The 17451-nt window shown below is 36.8% G+C and overlaps 1 protein-coding gene across 1 annotated transcript; it reads left to right on the top strand.

Moving 5' to 3' along the window:
- The first annotated feature begins 11091 nt into the window (after window positions 1-11091).
- Window positions 11092-16343, top strand: LOC109179098 (uncharacterized sugar kinase slr0537-like). The gene is made up of 5 exons (XM_019328663.1): window positions 11092-11749; window positions 13833-14095; window positions 14385-14502; window positions 14885-15093; window positions 15779-16343. Exons 1-5 carry the CDS (start codon window positions 11321-11323, stop codon window positions 16230-16232), a joined length of 1473 nt encoding a protein of 490 aa, XP_019184208.1. The 5' UTR covers window positions 11092-11320; the 3' UTR covers window positions 16233-16343.
- The last annotated feature ends 1108 nt before the right edge of the window (window positions 16344-17451 follow it).

Raw genomic sequence — 17451 nt, 5'->3', positions numbered from 1 at the left:
TAATACATGCTAAAGATGATCCCACAGTACAAAAGCACATATCATGCTAAAGCACATACCTATGTAGTTACCATCCATTAATATGATCTCACATATCATGCTAAAGATCACACTTTAATTCTAATCATAATTAATCATTATACTACAATGACTATTTAATCCTTCTCTTTTAAAAATGTCTTTAATTAGATTATATTTCTCTTTCAATCTCAACCATCAATAGAAAATGTTTTAATGGGTGTGATGAGATCTCATGATCTCATTTAACATAGGGGTCTCATTGGATCGAATATATATATATATATATATATATATATATATATATATATATATATATATATATATATATATATATATATATATACTAATAAGAGCCAAGAGAGTTAGACCTATAATGGGTAGAAAATGTGTCCGTCACAGATTTTAATCAAATGAATGGCTCAGATTAATCAAAAAATTGATCAGATTTAAATTTAACAATGAAATTTACTTAAATACCCACACACCGTTAGTCCATCCGTTAAAATTTTTAATTAACCGTTAGTTTGCCGTTAAGTCAATCCCATCCTTAGTTGACCGTGAGTCCTCTATAATAGTTATTATCCTTAGTTGATCTCCACAGCCGACTCACCCGTCTTCACCTCCTCCGAAGCCATTCAAAGAAAAATAACATAATTCAGAAGCTCAGCCGATCAGACTGTCGATATCGATTCCTCGAGAGGATCGATCGGCGATCCAGCAATTTATGTATGCCTCTCTATTCGTTCATGGTCAAGAGGCCTAAGAACTTTAACCCTAACACTGCCGATCTAAACAAAGCAACGCCAGACAACACAGAAGAGACTGAACAACGTATGCATCTCTATTTGTTCATGGTCAAGAGGCCTAAGAACTTTAACCCTAACACTGCCGATCTAAACAAAGCAACGCGAGACAACACAGAAGAGACTGAACAACGTTGAATCAAATCATCCTCTGTTTTATCCTATGCAATTTTATCTGAAAAGGTTAGTTTTTTTTTTTAAATATTAAAATAATAAAAAATCCCATCTTGTTTTTCCCCTTTCTCATTCGTTGATTAAACTTCATTCTTGGCAATTTCTGTTGTTGTGTGCCCTAAGATTCTGTGATTACTTGGAGGAATCTGAATAACATTTTAAAGTTTTGATCTCGCTTTGCCTGCATAATTTTTTTTGTTCTGATGCTAGGCTTATATTCATTTAATCTAAAATTGATTTGATTTTACTCTTTTACAAGTATCAGTCATGTATGATCTGAAGCTAATTGTTTGATAAATTGTCAATTAAATTTTTTTTTTTTTTTTGTATGTTAGAAGGTTCATCCCGTGGCAATATTGTGACTGACGTGTTGTTACTAAAAGATTTTTTTTTTTTTACCATGATGCTACCCCTTTTTTAATTTTTATATTTTAAGTTGATTCATAGCACTGTAAGTCTCAGTTTTACAGAATGTTGTCTGTGCATATTAAGTATGATAAGTTTTCCCTTATGGAGTGCCTCACACTGCTTTGAATAGATTGTGGAGCTCTGGACCAAGAGAAACTTTAGGTGTGATTGTGGAAATTCAAAATTTGGGGAAATCTTCTGTAAGCTTCTTGCAAGCAAAGACGTAGAAAATCCACAGAACTTGAGATAATGCCCAATATTTTATATAGTATTGGCAAATGGCTTATACTGCTCATTCTACATTATACTGCTCATTCTACTGAAATGTACCTCTTTTAGTTTTAATTAAATGATGGGATTGTAGAATTAGTTCTGTTTCATTCTCTAGCTCTGGCTGCTTATGTTCACTCATTACTATGGGATCTGACAAGTTGTTAGTACACAGGTGGAACAGCCTTTAATGGTGTTGCAGAAGAGCTTAAGAAGTTAACTACTTGTGTTGCTCATGTTCTTCCTGTTTCTGATGATGGTGGAAGTACAGCTGAGATTGTCCGAGTTCTTGGTAAGTGTTTTTTAAAATTTATTATTTTGTGTTTTACCATAACCCTTGATTTCTTGACAGTAAATCTTTGTATTAGTATGAAAGTACTCATCACTGTAAGTAATTTCACATTATGTTCATCCTTGTTTTTCTGCGGATAACCGACGTTCTGAACCACTTTGGCTAAGATTAGGAGTATGTAGTCGGTGAATTATTATGTCTGATAATATATGTAGCTATTACCTTGCGCCCCAAAAATGGAAAAGAATGGGAAAAATTTGTTTAGATGTTCTGAACCATTTTTTTTTTTTTAATGTTTAAACTGCTTTGGTAAGATAATTGACATTGCCAATAATGACTATATGGTGAATAGGTATGATATTGGGGAAGGGAACCATAACCTTTGGAAAGGCGTCTCAAAACCTTACAGGGAAACTATACGAGCTTTCTTGGCTTAAGGTCAAGACCAGGTTCGTAGTTGTTTTATCAACCTTATCTCTCAATTGCAGCTATTCTTGGACTTTGCCTTCCCTGTCATTCTTTTAAATGTAAAATCTGTAATTAGCTTTGGAATTGTTAACATTTCTTGGATTAAACTGATGAAACTTCACTTTTTTACAATCTGATGATTTTCTTCATTGCTATGATCTTTTAGTATTGGAGTCAGATCATATTTTCTATAACTTTGGATGATTGTGTACACAATACGGTGTATTGAAATTCAAGTTTAGGCTCTCTTTGGCCGATACCATGGGCATATAGAATGAACCATTGTTTTATATAGTATTTCTTTTTAAGGTTAGTATAGTGTAAAAGAATTGGTATGAATAATACCTGTAATAATCTATTAGATTAAATTATTGCTCTTTAAATTTGGTAGCATGAAAAGGATTAGAAATATATCAGTCTACATACATCATAGAAGGACATATGGAGTTTATATTTCAAAAGAAATTATTTCATAATCACTCAATCAGAATAAGTCATTCTGCAAAGCTTATTAGAGAGAAAAAAAATAAAGTAGAAATACAACTGCATAACTAACAGGATAATAATTGGCATAGCCTGACTGAGGATTAGCATAATTTCCATTATAACCTGCAACTGTTGAAAACAAAATCCTGTCAAGCAAGTTTAGCAATGCCTTAATTGTTCATGACATTAAAACTTATGCATGTAAGTACAAAATTCTGATAATTAACATGCATTTGATTGATGCAATTGATTCCGGGGCAGTAATCCCAGGTCCTATACTCAAATTTCTTACTGATGAGAGAATTTGCTTTGTCGGTTTTTTCTGTTTTTAGTTATGACCATTTTTTGAATTTTTCATTTTTTTAGCATCTCTCTTTATGGAGTCAGGGCGTTCTGGAATTGCTGAATCTATTCAAAAAAACTATAGAAATCCAGATCCTGAAAATGTTAATCTCCACAAATGAGTCTGAAAGGATACTGTAGGACTGTAATTTAGATATCACTTCAAGCAAATGAAAAGCTGTATACTGTAGGACTGTAATTTAGATATCACTTCAAGCAATCAAGCATCAAAATAAAAATTCCCATGGTAATTAGAATAGCAAAGCCACCCACACTGGCAAATGGTTTCCTTATTATAAATCTCATTTTTTTAATCTTCTAAACATACATCTGTAAGCAAATTTAGTATTAGTTTACCACTTACCAGCTTCTCTTTGCCAAGGGCCTCTGATTTCACCTTCTTGTCGTTGTTCTTCAATGACAGTTCCCAATCTTGTAGATTATTCAATAGCCCCTCAAAACCCTGCTTAACAAGTATGCTGCTCAAGCTAATATAAAGTCAAAATGGCTAATAACAAGTATGCTGCTCAATGCTAAGACCAGAATCCACGCAATTGACAATGTTGACACCACACTGGCTCCAATTGAACAAGTTTATACACCATTCGATGAGTTTTATCAATGCATGAAAACTTCTACAGAAATGTGTAAGTTTATTTTTTACTATATCATTATAACAATATCTATTCTAACCATATATATTCTTATTTTTTTTATCCTCTATTGACAGCAACCATAGCAATCGTTATTGACAAGCTACCAAAAGAATTTGTCTCAACAGCTAATGGAAATAAAAAAAATCAATGACTTCATTCTTGTGGATGAAAAGTAAGTCCCCCAGTCCATTTATACTCTTAAGTTATATATACTTACGAGATATAGTTCCATAAGTTATATTGCCTTTAAAATACCCAATGTTAAAAAAAAAAAAAAAAAAAAAAAAAAAAAAAAAAAAAAAAAACCAGGTTGAAGCCAATCATATTAAATACTTGGGGAGGATTTGTTGACAAAGAGGGTATTCAAATAACTCAAGAAATTGAAGCAGGAAACTACCCTGTAATATCTTTGGATTACATCGCAGTGGTTCACTTTAAAGGTAAATCATATTTCATTATTAATAAGATTTAAAATGTATAAATTTTTTTTTTAAATACCTAATCTTATATTATCTCACTCCTTGAATAAACTAGGCATTTCTCTATCCACAAGAACTCATTCAACAATACTGGTTGAACCAAAGGTACCTAGAGCAGAACACCTAAAAGAATGGTATACTTCTATACTTGTAATTATTTATGTACATGCGAAATATATCATTATCTTGCGTAGCTATATTGAAAAACACAATATTACAAATGTCTATGTAGGGCGAAAGAACATCGTGACACACTTGACGCATTGAAAAGATGTCGAGACTACAACAATGCTGCAATCAAACTTGCAAATCCAGAAAAAGAAGAAATTAAAAAAATATCTACTGTTCCACCATCAATTAATCCCGTAAGTAAAATACTTATTGAGCATGCTTTAAATATATTTACTCAAAACTAATATAAATTAACAATCACTTTCATTTTATAGTCTCGACCTGCTTGGATTAAGGGCAAAATCAGCATTAACCTTGACAACAACAGCACTTGGTATATAGGATGTAGCCATTGTTTAAAAAAGGTTTATGCACAAAGTGACCAGCAATTTAACTGTATGCATTGTGGTGAAAAGAGAGCGGTGGGTACTCCAAGGTTAGTATGAATTCAACAAACCAATTTAACAAAAAATACACACACACACACACACAAAGGATTAAATACTATACTCATTCATACCAATTCCAAAAATACGAACTACAAAATGCACAGGTGCAAATTGGATGTGGAAATTGTTGATGAAACTGGGCACATTGCGGCGTCAGTATTCGGACTACTTGCAGAGTCATTGTTGTTACATTCAAGTAAACAAGTTATGGAACTAGAACAAGAGGTACTATTCATGAACCTTCTACAAATATATTAATATTTCGTTTAATTCTGTCACATGAGAATATATGGCACACATCTCACAATGAATGGAACATGTAGGGAAAAAAACTACCACTCCTAAATATCAACAAGCGCCTACAAGATCAAGAGTTCGTTGTACAACTAAGATCTCAGGCATATACGCAACAAGGCAGATCCACTTCTTCCTACAGTATAATCTCATTGCATGATGCTTCCCACTATGATATTACAACTAACACAATTGAGCATGGCGCACTACCAAATCAAAAGAAGAGGATGTGTACTGAAGGTGAAGATCAAGAGAATGACAATGCCTCCCTCAAGAGAATTAAGAAGGCTTAGAGAAATTTATTAAACCAAATGTAGATTTTATTTAGACTATTATTTTTAGATTTAGACTAGCATTATTTACACTATTATTTTTAGACTAGCATTATTTACACTATTATTTTTAGACTATGTATTTAGAAAATTACAACCAATTATTTTAGTGACAATTATAATCAATCATAATTGCATTATCTTACATTCGTAAGTTTAGATTATCTATTTAAATAAGCAAATTCAACATTTGATTATCTATATGTATGACCATATGACCAACTCTAATATAATCTTGCATTGATATACTTAAAGTACTTCATAAAAATATAAACATTGGGCATTATCTCAATCGCGCAATGCGCGTGAAAAACTAATATATATATATATATATATATATATATATATATATATATATATATATATATATATATATTAGTGTTGCAAATATTGCGCCTAGGCGCTAGGCGGTCGGCCTCCTAAGCGCCCTACGCGCCCGCCTAGGCGCTCTAGGCGGTCCCAGGCGCCTAGCGATTTTTTCAATATTGAAATATATATATATATATATATATATATATATATATATATATATATATATATATATATTCTCAAACCTATATCTATCTATACTCCTTTGAAAGACATGCATAGCATGATGAGTCCCGCTATAGAAAAGGGAACTTTCATGTACTACACTGCTATTATTATATGAAGTGAGGAAAACTTATGTTTTGGAGGCTTTCGTTAGGACTATGTCCTTTCTGATGATATTATGAAAGTTATGAGAAAGAGAAAGGTCTGGTCGAAAAATCCCGGGCGATTACGATAGAAGTAGCTTGGTCGAAAAATCCCGGGCTGCTAGGTTGGATACTACCCGTTGGGCTTGTAATCCTAGTTAGCGGGTGTGCACACTGAAAGTACGATACCTGATTCCAAAGAAAGAAAGAAAAGAAAGAGAAAAAGAGTTATGAGTTTGTGGGCGAGATGAGTATTAGGCCGACTGATATTTGCCGTGCCTGGATAGGTCCGTTCACGAATTGTGAAGTTCCTACCTCCCCACTGTTTGATATGATGAGTGAAAGGATATATACCCTGGGTTCAAGTTCCCTATACGTCTGAGTTCCCGTTTTATAGTCGGGTCGGGGTCAAGCAGTTCGGGTCCTGGTCTACGGGTCAAACCTTATGCCTATAAAAAGGGCTTTAGCCCTTCAAGTTAAAAGACTCCACCATGCTCTCTCTCTCTCTCTCTCTCTCTCTCTACACTTAATAAAAGAAGCTCACTTGCTCCATCTTCTCTCTACTATATTGTTCATACATTTCATATACACATGCATACATACGGTACACATCTTGCATACTCTCTACGAGTACAACCGAGAATTAGTACTATCAATTAGAAAGATGAGAAAAATGATAATCATGAGATATGACGAGTTTGATTGAGGTCCTCCTGTACTAAAGTAATATTATTATGTTTTGAGAGCGAGAGTATCTATATAAATGATATTTATATTTACCGAACTTCGTTTGTTGCATTGCATATGACTTACTATGATTACATGGAAAGTAAAGTATCCATTTTTGCCTTTGAGCACTAGCATGAAAGTATAGACTTGCATTGCACTTATCTCTTTCGCATATTATCCATCTTGGAGTATCCTTGTATACGTATGAAGTCAATGGCATCTCTGTATGCGAGTTGTATCGTAGATCCTATCATATGTTATAAGCAAGAGCATGAGTTGTGCGTGGATATGTATTTGTATATGTATATGCATATGTTTGCAAGTATAGAGGCTTATATGTGAATTATCCTTACTTGTGATTTATTGTTTGATCGTTATGTTTACCTATGTTTTTACACGATATATGTGAATGTCAACCATTTTTCAAAATCTATATCTATATTATGTTACAGGATTAATTGGTCTTATACTTAGCATTTTTATGCTAATAGGTTATTTTTCTATGTTTTCTTATAACCCTTTTCAGGTTGACTTGACACATATGAGAGCGCGCATCCAGTGTCGTAGTGTGTAGCTCTAGAGTATAATAGATGTTAGCCTTAGTTATCCCTCCTTCCTTTTAGTACTCATGTTAGTTGTTGATGTAGCTAGACTGCAGCGTTTTGTTGGTGCGTAGACACCGGGGTTCGCATACCCCTTTCTTTATGTTTTGAGCTCATGACTCTAGATTTGTGGATGTTTTAGCCTGTGCAGCTACACGGGGGTGGGTAGCTGTGGCGATGACACACTCTCATGGGTTATTTTGGGATTATATATCTTAGTTTCATCTTTATTCCTTTCTTTTACCTTATTTAGACTGCTTATATCTAGGCTCTAATGTATAGAAAAATGGGGTGTTATAGACTTGGCGGATTTCGAAGGTGGTTCGTTGGTTTGGCACTCAGGGGCTCAAAGGTAGTCAGCCTCGCCCACTGAGGGCTTAGTAAAATTCGAAAGCAAGTAAGGGCAGGAAGAGGGGAGAGCAAAAAGTAAAGTTTCATTCAAAAGGCTAAGAGGGACAGTCAGTTACATTCAAAAGGGAAAGGGAAGACTTCTAAGTAGCTACTCTAACTGGCTGATAGGCCAACAATCCCCTCCGTTGGTCCAGAGGAGGCGTTAGTCAGAGCAACGGCAGTCGGGGTCGAGCGGCGCCTTTGTAGTTGGTCGGCCAGCTCAACTTTGTCTTTCCCATCCAGATCCAAGAGCGCTAATTCCGGAGCCTCAGCCAGAGCGCTTTGGTTGGCGGCTGAGCCCAAGTACTCGGCATCCAGTGGGATCTGCTGGCCACCTTCTTGTCCAGTCGCCTGATGGTCCAGGTCGACTGCTCCCTGGTCGTGTGTGGGGGTAGCTGGGGTTGTAGGGTTGTCATTCAAGGAAGCTGAGAGCCCGTAGCGATAAGGACTGAAGTCGCTATATCTCTTCCGCATGACGACGTAGATCTCATTTTGAATGTCCGCCATCCCGAGATTGTAGTCCTCAGTACGGGCGTCTACCAGATAGGCTTGAACGGCCGCCGTAGCCAGCCATTCTAGGGCGATCCCTTCAGCGTTGGCACGAGCATGTTCTGCCACCTCCCTTTGGAAGTTAGCCGATTCCTTGTAGGCGGTCTGCAGCTCCATTTCCATCTGCTCATTCTTCCTTTGCTCCGCTTCCAGAGCTGAGGCAGTCTGTCCAAGCTTTAGGTTCAGCTCATTCGTCTGCTTGGCGTGTTCATCCCGGATGGCATGGAGGTCCTTCAGCTCGGTCATCATGACCTTTTGACGACGGCGGAGCGCAAGTTGGCACATGAGTGCCTGTAGGAAAACAAGATGCATAGTGAATCAGTCTAAGTATCAAAAGGCGGGCAGTCAGTTTGAAAGCTCATGAAGTTATCTGGTAGGTGTGATGGACAACCCCATCCAGTAGCAATTCAGCATCGACCCCCTCTATGGACACCAAGTCCTTGGAGAAGATAAAGATAAAGTCCACTCATGTACTAAGAATTGATACGCACTACTGTTATATGCATAACCAATAAAGATAAAGTCCACCGTTTTAGGACCTATCTTTATTTTCTAAGGTGTTGGCACCAAAACTTTGGCAAAACACCTCCACACTTTTAGGTACTAGTAGGAAGGTTTCATACCGTTCCACAGCTCATAAGGAGTCTTATCGAGCTTCTTGTGAGGAACCTTATTTAAAAGGTAATTGCTTGTCAAAACTACATCACTCCACATACTTTGAGGTAAGCCTGAACTTATCAACATCGCATTCATCATCTCTTTCAATGTGCGATTTTTCCGTTCAACAACACTGTTCAATGGAGGTGAGTAAGGTGTCATACACTCATGTATTATACCTACACTTGCGCAGAAGTCACCAATAGGTACTTCGTACTCACCACCGCGTGTCGTATGCTATCATCGATAAATGTGATAAAATATTTATTACCACCGCGCGTTTGTATTGATCTAAAATCACATACATCGCTATTGATTAACTCAAGTGGTTCTATTTTCATTTCAATCGATTTAAAATGAATTTTTGTTTGTTTTGCCTCAACGCAAATCTTACATTTGTGCTTATCATTAATTTGAAATGCAAGAATATGGTCCAAGTTAATTAACCTACGTATAAAATTAAAATTAACATGACCTAGTCCACTATGCCACAAACACGAATACTCAAGTAAATAGACTGAATTAATAACGCTTTTATTAATCACGGTTATTACATCGAACTTAAAAAGCCCATATAGTACATAACCCTTGCCTATATACATTCTTGATTTCGACAAAACAACTTTGTCTGACTCAAACACTAAGCGAAAGTCGTTCTTGTTCAACAATGAAGAAACTAAGTTCTTCCATAGCGTACGAGAATACTGACTAGAATTCCACATTCATACCTTCTCACTATTAGTTGTCTCGAAGGTAGTAAACAACTCATGGTTGGAACACATATGTAGGGTCGCACCCGTATCAATGAACCATTCCTTTTGGTTCGAACCAGGCTTAGCTTACCTTGGTCACCATTGCCGAGAGGATGATTTCAGACTCATTCTTAGGTGATTGTGGGATTCCTTTTGGTTCGAACCAGGCTTAGCTTACCTTGGTCACCATTGCCGAGAGGATGATTTCAGACTCATTCTTAGGTGCTTTACAATCAGGCCACAATAGAAGCATTTTCCGTGGAATTGCTGATCCAATCAGGCCACAATAGAAGCATTTTCCGTGGAATTGCTGATCATAATTCTTGAAGTCTTTTCTGCCTAGAGGCAACAAATGGATACTAAGTTCCACTTGTGATCATAATTCTTGAAGTCCTTTCTGCCTAGAGGCAACAAATGGATACTAAGTTCCACTTGAAAGGCTTCCGACAAATATCTTTGCCTTAGCGTCATCACTCTTATACTTCGGGTCCAAAGACTCCTATAGGTCTTTAGCATTAAACTTCGGGTCGGGTGAGAGAGAAACTTTATGCTATATAATTCAACATACCTCTAAAAGGCTATTGTATATATAGTGGTGCAAACCCACTTTCCAAACCAATGTGGGACCAACGCTTTTACAAAGCCTTTCCACCTCAATTTTCCAAATCAAATGGGGTATACTTTGAGAATCCATTTCTCATTCACTCATTACCCGTTTTGAGCGTACTATATATCAATCTCTTCGTCCCACTACGAAGAACCCGAATCCACTTTGACTCGACCCAAATTAGAAATGGACTGCACATATATTTATACCATAGAATAACCACTTAAATGTCATTTTATGCTAAAAATTCCAACTGCATATATGTAGAGAAAATAATGAATAAATTGTAAATTTAATGATATGAGAATATAACTTATAACATATTTTTTAAAGTGAAAGAATAGTGCAAGAATAAGATTAGCCTAAAGCTTTATGTCAGGTAAAAAGAAGTACGATGCTGATGAATAAATTAAAAAATTAATGAGAGTTTTTTAATAATTGATGTATATATAAATATTATATAATATATGTATGCTGTTTGCGTTGTTGAACACTGACCAGGAATTCAGTAAACAAAATCGGATAGCCTCCTCTGACCATATATCCAACCTTGCTCCTTTCCTTGAGACAATAGGACCTCTGCTATGGAGATTTTGATGGAGTTACGTGTTTCTCCATCCTCAATCCATCCCTGAACATTCATGCAGGAGATTCTTTTCTATTGTTTTTTTTCTTTTAATTTCTTTTTCGGTCAATTATAGGAAGAAAAATCATGTCTTTCTCTATCCTCTCATCCTCGTGTTTCTCTCTTCCCAATCCCGACGTTTCATCTCCGCCCTCCACTGTTTCTCCCCTTTTAAAGAAACCCCATTTCCATCCCTGTCCCAAATCCAAAAAATTTCCTAATTATTTCTCGCTTTCCGTTAATTGTATTACTTTTTCTTATTCTATGTCGACCGGTGGTAAAGATGCCCTTCTGTGTAGAGTGGCGTCGTCGCCGTCTCCCTCCTTCCGGTGCAATTCCGATGAGGGAAGCGGGGACCATGTTTCCTGCGCAAATGAAGCAGATGGGGCTGAAGATTCTGAAGATGACGAGCATGGAGGAGTAATGGTTCATGATGTGGATGAGGAAGAAGACAACAGTAGTCCCACTTCTGTTCTGTCAATGAGATGGGATGTCTTGGGCCTTGGCCAAGCTATGGTGATTTTCTACTACTCCTTTGTGTATTAGATTGCCTTTTCTGCTAATTCATATCCTCTTTCTTCCCTTGAATCCCTTTGCAAGCTTAGAATTTGGTTGAATTGATGAAAATTTGTGGGCACTGGGCAGGGGAAGGAGATGCTGTTGAACAATTTGTGTATGTCTGTTTTCTGTTTTGTTGTTTATGCATCCTTGCAGTTCATAAGTCCCATTGCTGGAAATACTTCCAAGTTCCCAAATTTCCCAACTAAATGGCACAAGTGCACAACATAACACTATTACCCCATTATGCCAAAGTTTATAACTAGTAGTAGCCAAGACCCAACTTTACTTTCTTATTTTCGAGAGTCGTGTCACATGGTGGTGGACTTGGTTCTTACCGGCGTCCGCCTAACAATTTCCCTTCCGTGCTCGAACCCGTGACCGGGCTCTAATACCATTTGTTAGAATCAAACGCTTACCACTATGCCAAAAACTATAGGTCGCACCGAAGGTGAAACTTTATTTTCTTATACCACAACACATTTTCAAGAGCCTAGGTGCAATACTTGGCCCTTTACCACCTCCGCCCAACAATCCCCTAGCCACATGGTGCTGGACTTGGCCCTTACCGGCCTAAGCCCAACAATTTTGGGCCAATATTTCTGTCATTTTGAGTTTTTATGTAAGCTAAAGTGTCATTTTCTTTTTCATGGTTAGTTTACTTGGGGTGTGTTTGGTTCGCACATGGGAATCTGAATCGGAATGGATATCAAATACTTGGTAATGGTAATAGGTTTTAGTGAAAGTATTTTGCATGTTTGGTAGTATGGTGGAATGGGAATCAAGGTTGTCAAGGCGGACTTTCTAGGCGAGATGCCACCAACTGCCTAGTTGACTAGTCGACTAGGCGATCGCCTAGGTGATGACTAGGCGATGAGTATTAAATAAATAAAATATATAAAATATATACATATATATTGAAAATATCTTGTCTTGGACAGCCTATTTACTTAAAGTTGCCTTTAGTAGATGAATAGTTTTTCCTAGAATAATGAGAAGTTTAGTATTTATTGTATATATTGGAAATATCTGTCTTGGGAAGCCTTTTTGAACCCTATTTACTTCAAGTCATCTTTGAGAAAATGAATAGTTTTTCCTAGAGTAGTGAGAAGTCTAGTATTTATTGATAACATGTCAGGGTGAGGTAGTGTGCTTTGCTCGGAATAGGAGGACGACGCTGGAGCTCGAACCGCGCCGCCATCGGAGCCTCTGCGCGCCGCTGCCGTGCCGCTGCTCCAACGCCATGCGCCGGCGCGTGAGGCAGATTCCGGCGTCTTCTCCGGCTGAAAATTACACCGGTCAACTCGCCTTAGTGTGTAGGTTCTGTCCATGTATGTTTTGTGGGGTTTTGGGTTGTATTTTGCACTTAGGCGAGGCGAGCGGACTAGGCGCAAGGCTGTGACTGCCCAGACGCCTAGGCGACGCCTTGATAACCCTGATGGGAATGATTGTCAATAATGCTGTTTGGTTATGTATGATTCTATAATGGGAATAAAGATTTTAAAAATACAAGAACACAAAATCAAGACAATTGATTATAATATAAAGACATCCAAAACACCAATATGAACAAAAAATTAAAACAAAAATCTAAAAGCACTAATCAAAGGGGATGAGAAAGAATAAGGGAATGAAAGGGGATGATACCCTTATTTTATTTGGGTATGAGTTTTTCAATTGATGGGTATTTGAAACCCATAGTAGTGTTCTAAAAACCCATAAACCAAACAATACCAATCACTTTGATACTCATTCCTTAGAGCTAAACCTGTCAACTAAACACACCCTTAGTTCTATTAATGAGAAGAATGAATGGTTGAAGTTAAAAACCATTCTTCGAGAGTTGGCAATGACATTTATAGAACCTGCTTAGTATTTAGAAAACCTTCCAGGTCTTTGTTATGTCTTTCCAAATCATATTTTCCTGACAGCTGATGACTTTGTCTTTCCAAACATCAATTGAGATATTCCCAACCATTGAGGTCGTAGCTAGTGCTGTTAACCTTCCAGCTTCTTAAATATTGCCCCTTCACTATGGTAGGTTGATTTCTCCGGCATGGTTGATGATGACTTTCTCGAGAAACTTGGGTTAGAGAAGGGTACAAGGAAGGTTGTGAACCATGAGGAGAGGGGTAAAATCCTGCGTGCAATGGACGGGTGCAGTTATAAGGCTGCAGCTGGTGGATCTCTTTCCAATAGCCTGGTGGCCTTGGCCAGGCTCGGTGGTCAGCCTATTGGAGGCCCGGCCTTGAGTATAGCTATGGCAGGCAGTGTTGGAAGTGATCCACTGGGCGAATTCTACAGGTAGCAGCATCCTCCTTCTCTTTATTCCCTTTCTTTTCTTTCCTTCCTTCCTTGGGTATAGAGAGCCATTGGAGGGTTGAGCAGTGTGTGCTCTTCCTATTATAATTTATGCGGTACAAGAGAATTTTATTAAAATTGGTAGTTTTTTTGCATTCATGAAGTTTCTTTTAAGATCGGTACTGCTATATGCCTATATCCTTCTTGCGAATGAACTAGTAATAAATCTCTGGTGTTGAAACTTATGAGAGATGAATATCAATTTAATGAGCTTCGAAACCATTTTGTATAGATCCAAGCTACGGCGAGCAAATGTGAATTTCTTGTCTGCACCAGTCAAAGATGGAACGACAGGGACAGTGATTGTTCTTACCACACCAGATGCTCAACGGACAATGCTTGCTTATCAGGTAAGTAAGTTACTATACTGACTTATGTTTGTAACTTCATTGCTTCGGCTCCAAGAACATCTCTTTTTAAATACACACATACAAATGGATCATTTTACTAAAAATATGTAAACCTTAAAAAAGTGCCATCAAATTGGCTAAACGCTTTCTTGTTTTTGTCCAAAACTTTTGATGGAGATGGCATTTTTCTTTTTTGTTGCTAGGATATTTGAAATTCTTCAACCTTTAAAGCTTATTCGGTTGCACTCCTTTTGAGAAGAATCCCTATATTTTTCAATTTATATAACCCAATGTAACATTTGATTAATTGCATGAATCAATCAAACAAATCTTCTACTCACTGTAATGATCTTACCTGTTCTGTTCATGCTATTGGTATTAGGGTACATCTTCGACCATTACATACGAGCCCTTCTTGGCTAGAGCAATTTCAAGAACAAAGATATTAGTTGTAGAGGGATATCTATTTGAGCTTCCTGATACAATCAAAACAATTGCAAAAGCATGTGAGGATGCCCGCAGGTTTGGTGCATTGGTTGCCATCACAGCATCAGACGTGTCGTGCATCGAGAGACACTACGATGATTTCTGGTAAGCCTTCAGTTTAAGATTTTTCATTTTTATTTGTGCACATATTGTTAAGAGCCCCACATTGAAAAAATAAAAGAGAACATAGTGTTTATAAGGTCATGGGTTAGACCAACTAATTCTGTCCACTTTGGTGGTGTTGAGCATATAGCCATTAATGTGCAATCCAACTATCAGCTTAGGCTTTTAGTTGAGATGGAGCACATGCTTCAATTTGGTATCAGAGCCAGACCAAAGGTCAAGCGACTACGGTCCACGTGTTGCTTGGAACCTAGCATATAGCCATTAATGTGCAATCCAACTATCAACTTAGGCTTTTAGTTGAGATGGAGCACATGCTTCAATTGGTGGCGTCTAAAGCTTTCATTTCAAAGGGAGGGGGTCAACCGGGAGTCTCACATCTAAAGCTTTCATTTCAAAGGGAGGGGGGGTCAACCGGGAGTCTCACATTGACTAGCTAATTGATTGAATTTAATCTTTTAGTGTGGTTTGACCCTATGTGCATTACAGTCCAATTGAGTGACTTTGGCCCTACCTTAGATTATAACAAATACAAAGGGTGAAAAGTGAATTGCAAAGATAAGAAGGGTGATTGAGGAAAATTTAAGAACACTAGATGAATCAATGATATACAATGTAGATGAATTCAGATTATGAAGTGGATCAAATATATTTGTTATTTTGGCAGGGAGATCATCGCAAACTATGCAGACATTGTCTTCACAAATAGCGATGAAGCCAGAGCTTTCTGTCATTTTCGGTCAAACGAAAGCCCCGATTCTGCTGCAAGGTACCTAAGCCATTTTGTTCCGTTAGTATCAGTTACAGATGGTGCAAGAGGGTCTTACATTGGCGTAAAAGGGGAAGCTGTTTATGTTCCTCCTTCCCCATGCATGCCATTAGATACGTGTGGTGCAGGCGATGCTTATGCATCTGGTATTTTGTATGGTATACTTCGTGGTGTATCCGACTTGAAGGACGTGGGTACACTTGCAGCTAAGGTCGCGTCTGTAGTTGTAGGGCAGCAAGGAACCAGGCTTAGGGTACAGGATGCCAGTGAATTGGCAGAAATGTTTGAACACCAGCTTAATAATTCCTCGATTTGGTCTGATATTGCTTCTGACCAAATCTCTAGCTTGTAACAATTAACTCAACTCATGCTTATTGTAGTCAGACTCTTCAAATATCTGTAAACTAGACTCATTCTAATTATTTTCAGTGTTGATAGTTATTATTATTATTTTTTTGGATAATAGTGTTGATAGTTATTATTGTTCACTGGACTACTGACTACAAATATCTGTAACCTCTCCCCATGTCAGGCATGATAACATCAGGGCCGGTTTTTAGATTTTGGTGGTCTGTTCTGGTAAATAAATGAGGCCTTACCAAAATCACAATCTTTAAAATCAATACCGTATTTTTTAATATAATAATAATAATAATAATAATAATAATAATAATAATAATAATAATAAGAAGGTGATAAAATGTTGTTGTGCATAAAGAAAAAAACAAAAAATATATTATAAATTAAATTACAATAATAATAATAATAGTGTGCACAAACTTGCAATGCAAAATGATTAAAAAAGGAAGAAAAAAAAACATATTATGGAATAATAATAATAATAATAATAATAATAATAATAATAATAATAATAATAATAATAATAATAATAAGAGAAAATTGTATTTTTCGTCCCTAAGTTATAGGGTAATTGTAGAATTCGTCCCTGAGTGTTGGTCATGCTCAATTTTCGTCCCTAAGTTATCATTGGTGTTGCACTTTTCATCCCTGAGTTATAGAGTAATTGTAGAATTTGTCCCCGAGTGTTGTTTATGCTCACTTTGCGTCCCTAAGTTATCATTTGCGTTGCACTTTTCGTCCCTGAGTTATACTAAAATTGCAATTTACGTCCCTAATCACTACTACATAAATGGTATACTACGTCACTTAATAGACGGATGTTTTTTAAATAACCACCATCTTATATATTTTGTTATACTACGTCATTTAATAGACAACGGGTTTTTAAATAACCATCGTATATAACTTAATTAATTTTTTTTTATGTCATACACTTTAAATAACCACCGGCGGTTTTTTTACACATGCATACACGACAGTTTTCGAAGTGTCGCGTGTGTAAGTGACTGCCGTTGTAAATATACATTTTCTACAACGGTTTTGGAAATCGTTGTGTATGTTAACTATATACGGTGGTTAAAAAAACTGCCGTGTATGTCAACTATATAGGTAGTTATTTAAACAACCGTTGTCTATTAAGTGACGTGGTATAAGTGTATAACACAATATATTAGACAACGGTTATTTAAAAAGTGGCGTAGAATAACATT

The sequence above is a fragment of the Ipomoea nil genome, unplaced genomic scaffold (assembly GCF_001879475.1).
Source record: "Ipomoea nil cultivar Tokyo-kokei standard unplaced genomic scaffold, Asagao_1.1 scaffold0876, whole genome shotgun sequence".
NCBI lineage: Eukaryota > Viridiplantae > Streptophyta > Magnoliopsida > Solanales > Convolvulaceae > Ipomoea > Ipomoea nil.
Note: the sequence above shows the minus strand (reverse complement) of the source record. Positions and strands in the feature narration are given on the sequence as shown.

What these genes read in the sequence shown, in the direction of transcription:
- LOC109179098 (XM_019328663.1), top strand. Translation starts at nt 11,321, where the DNA reads ATGTCTTTCTCTATCCTCTCATCCTCGTGTTTCTCTCTTCCCAATCCC. An exon ending in TGGGCCTTGGCCAAGCTATG is followed by an intron (nt 11,750 to 13,832) that starts GTGATTTTCTAC and finishes TCACTATGGTAG; the next exon opens with GTTGATTTCTCCGGCATGGT. An exon ending in CCACTGGGCGAATTCTACAG is followed by an intron (nt 14,096 to 14,384) that starts GTAGCAGCATCC and finishes CATTTTGTATAG; the next exon opens with ATCCAAGCTACGGCGAGCAA.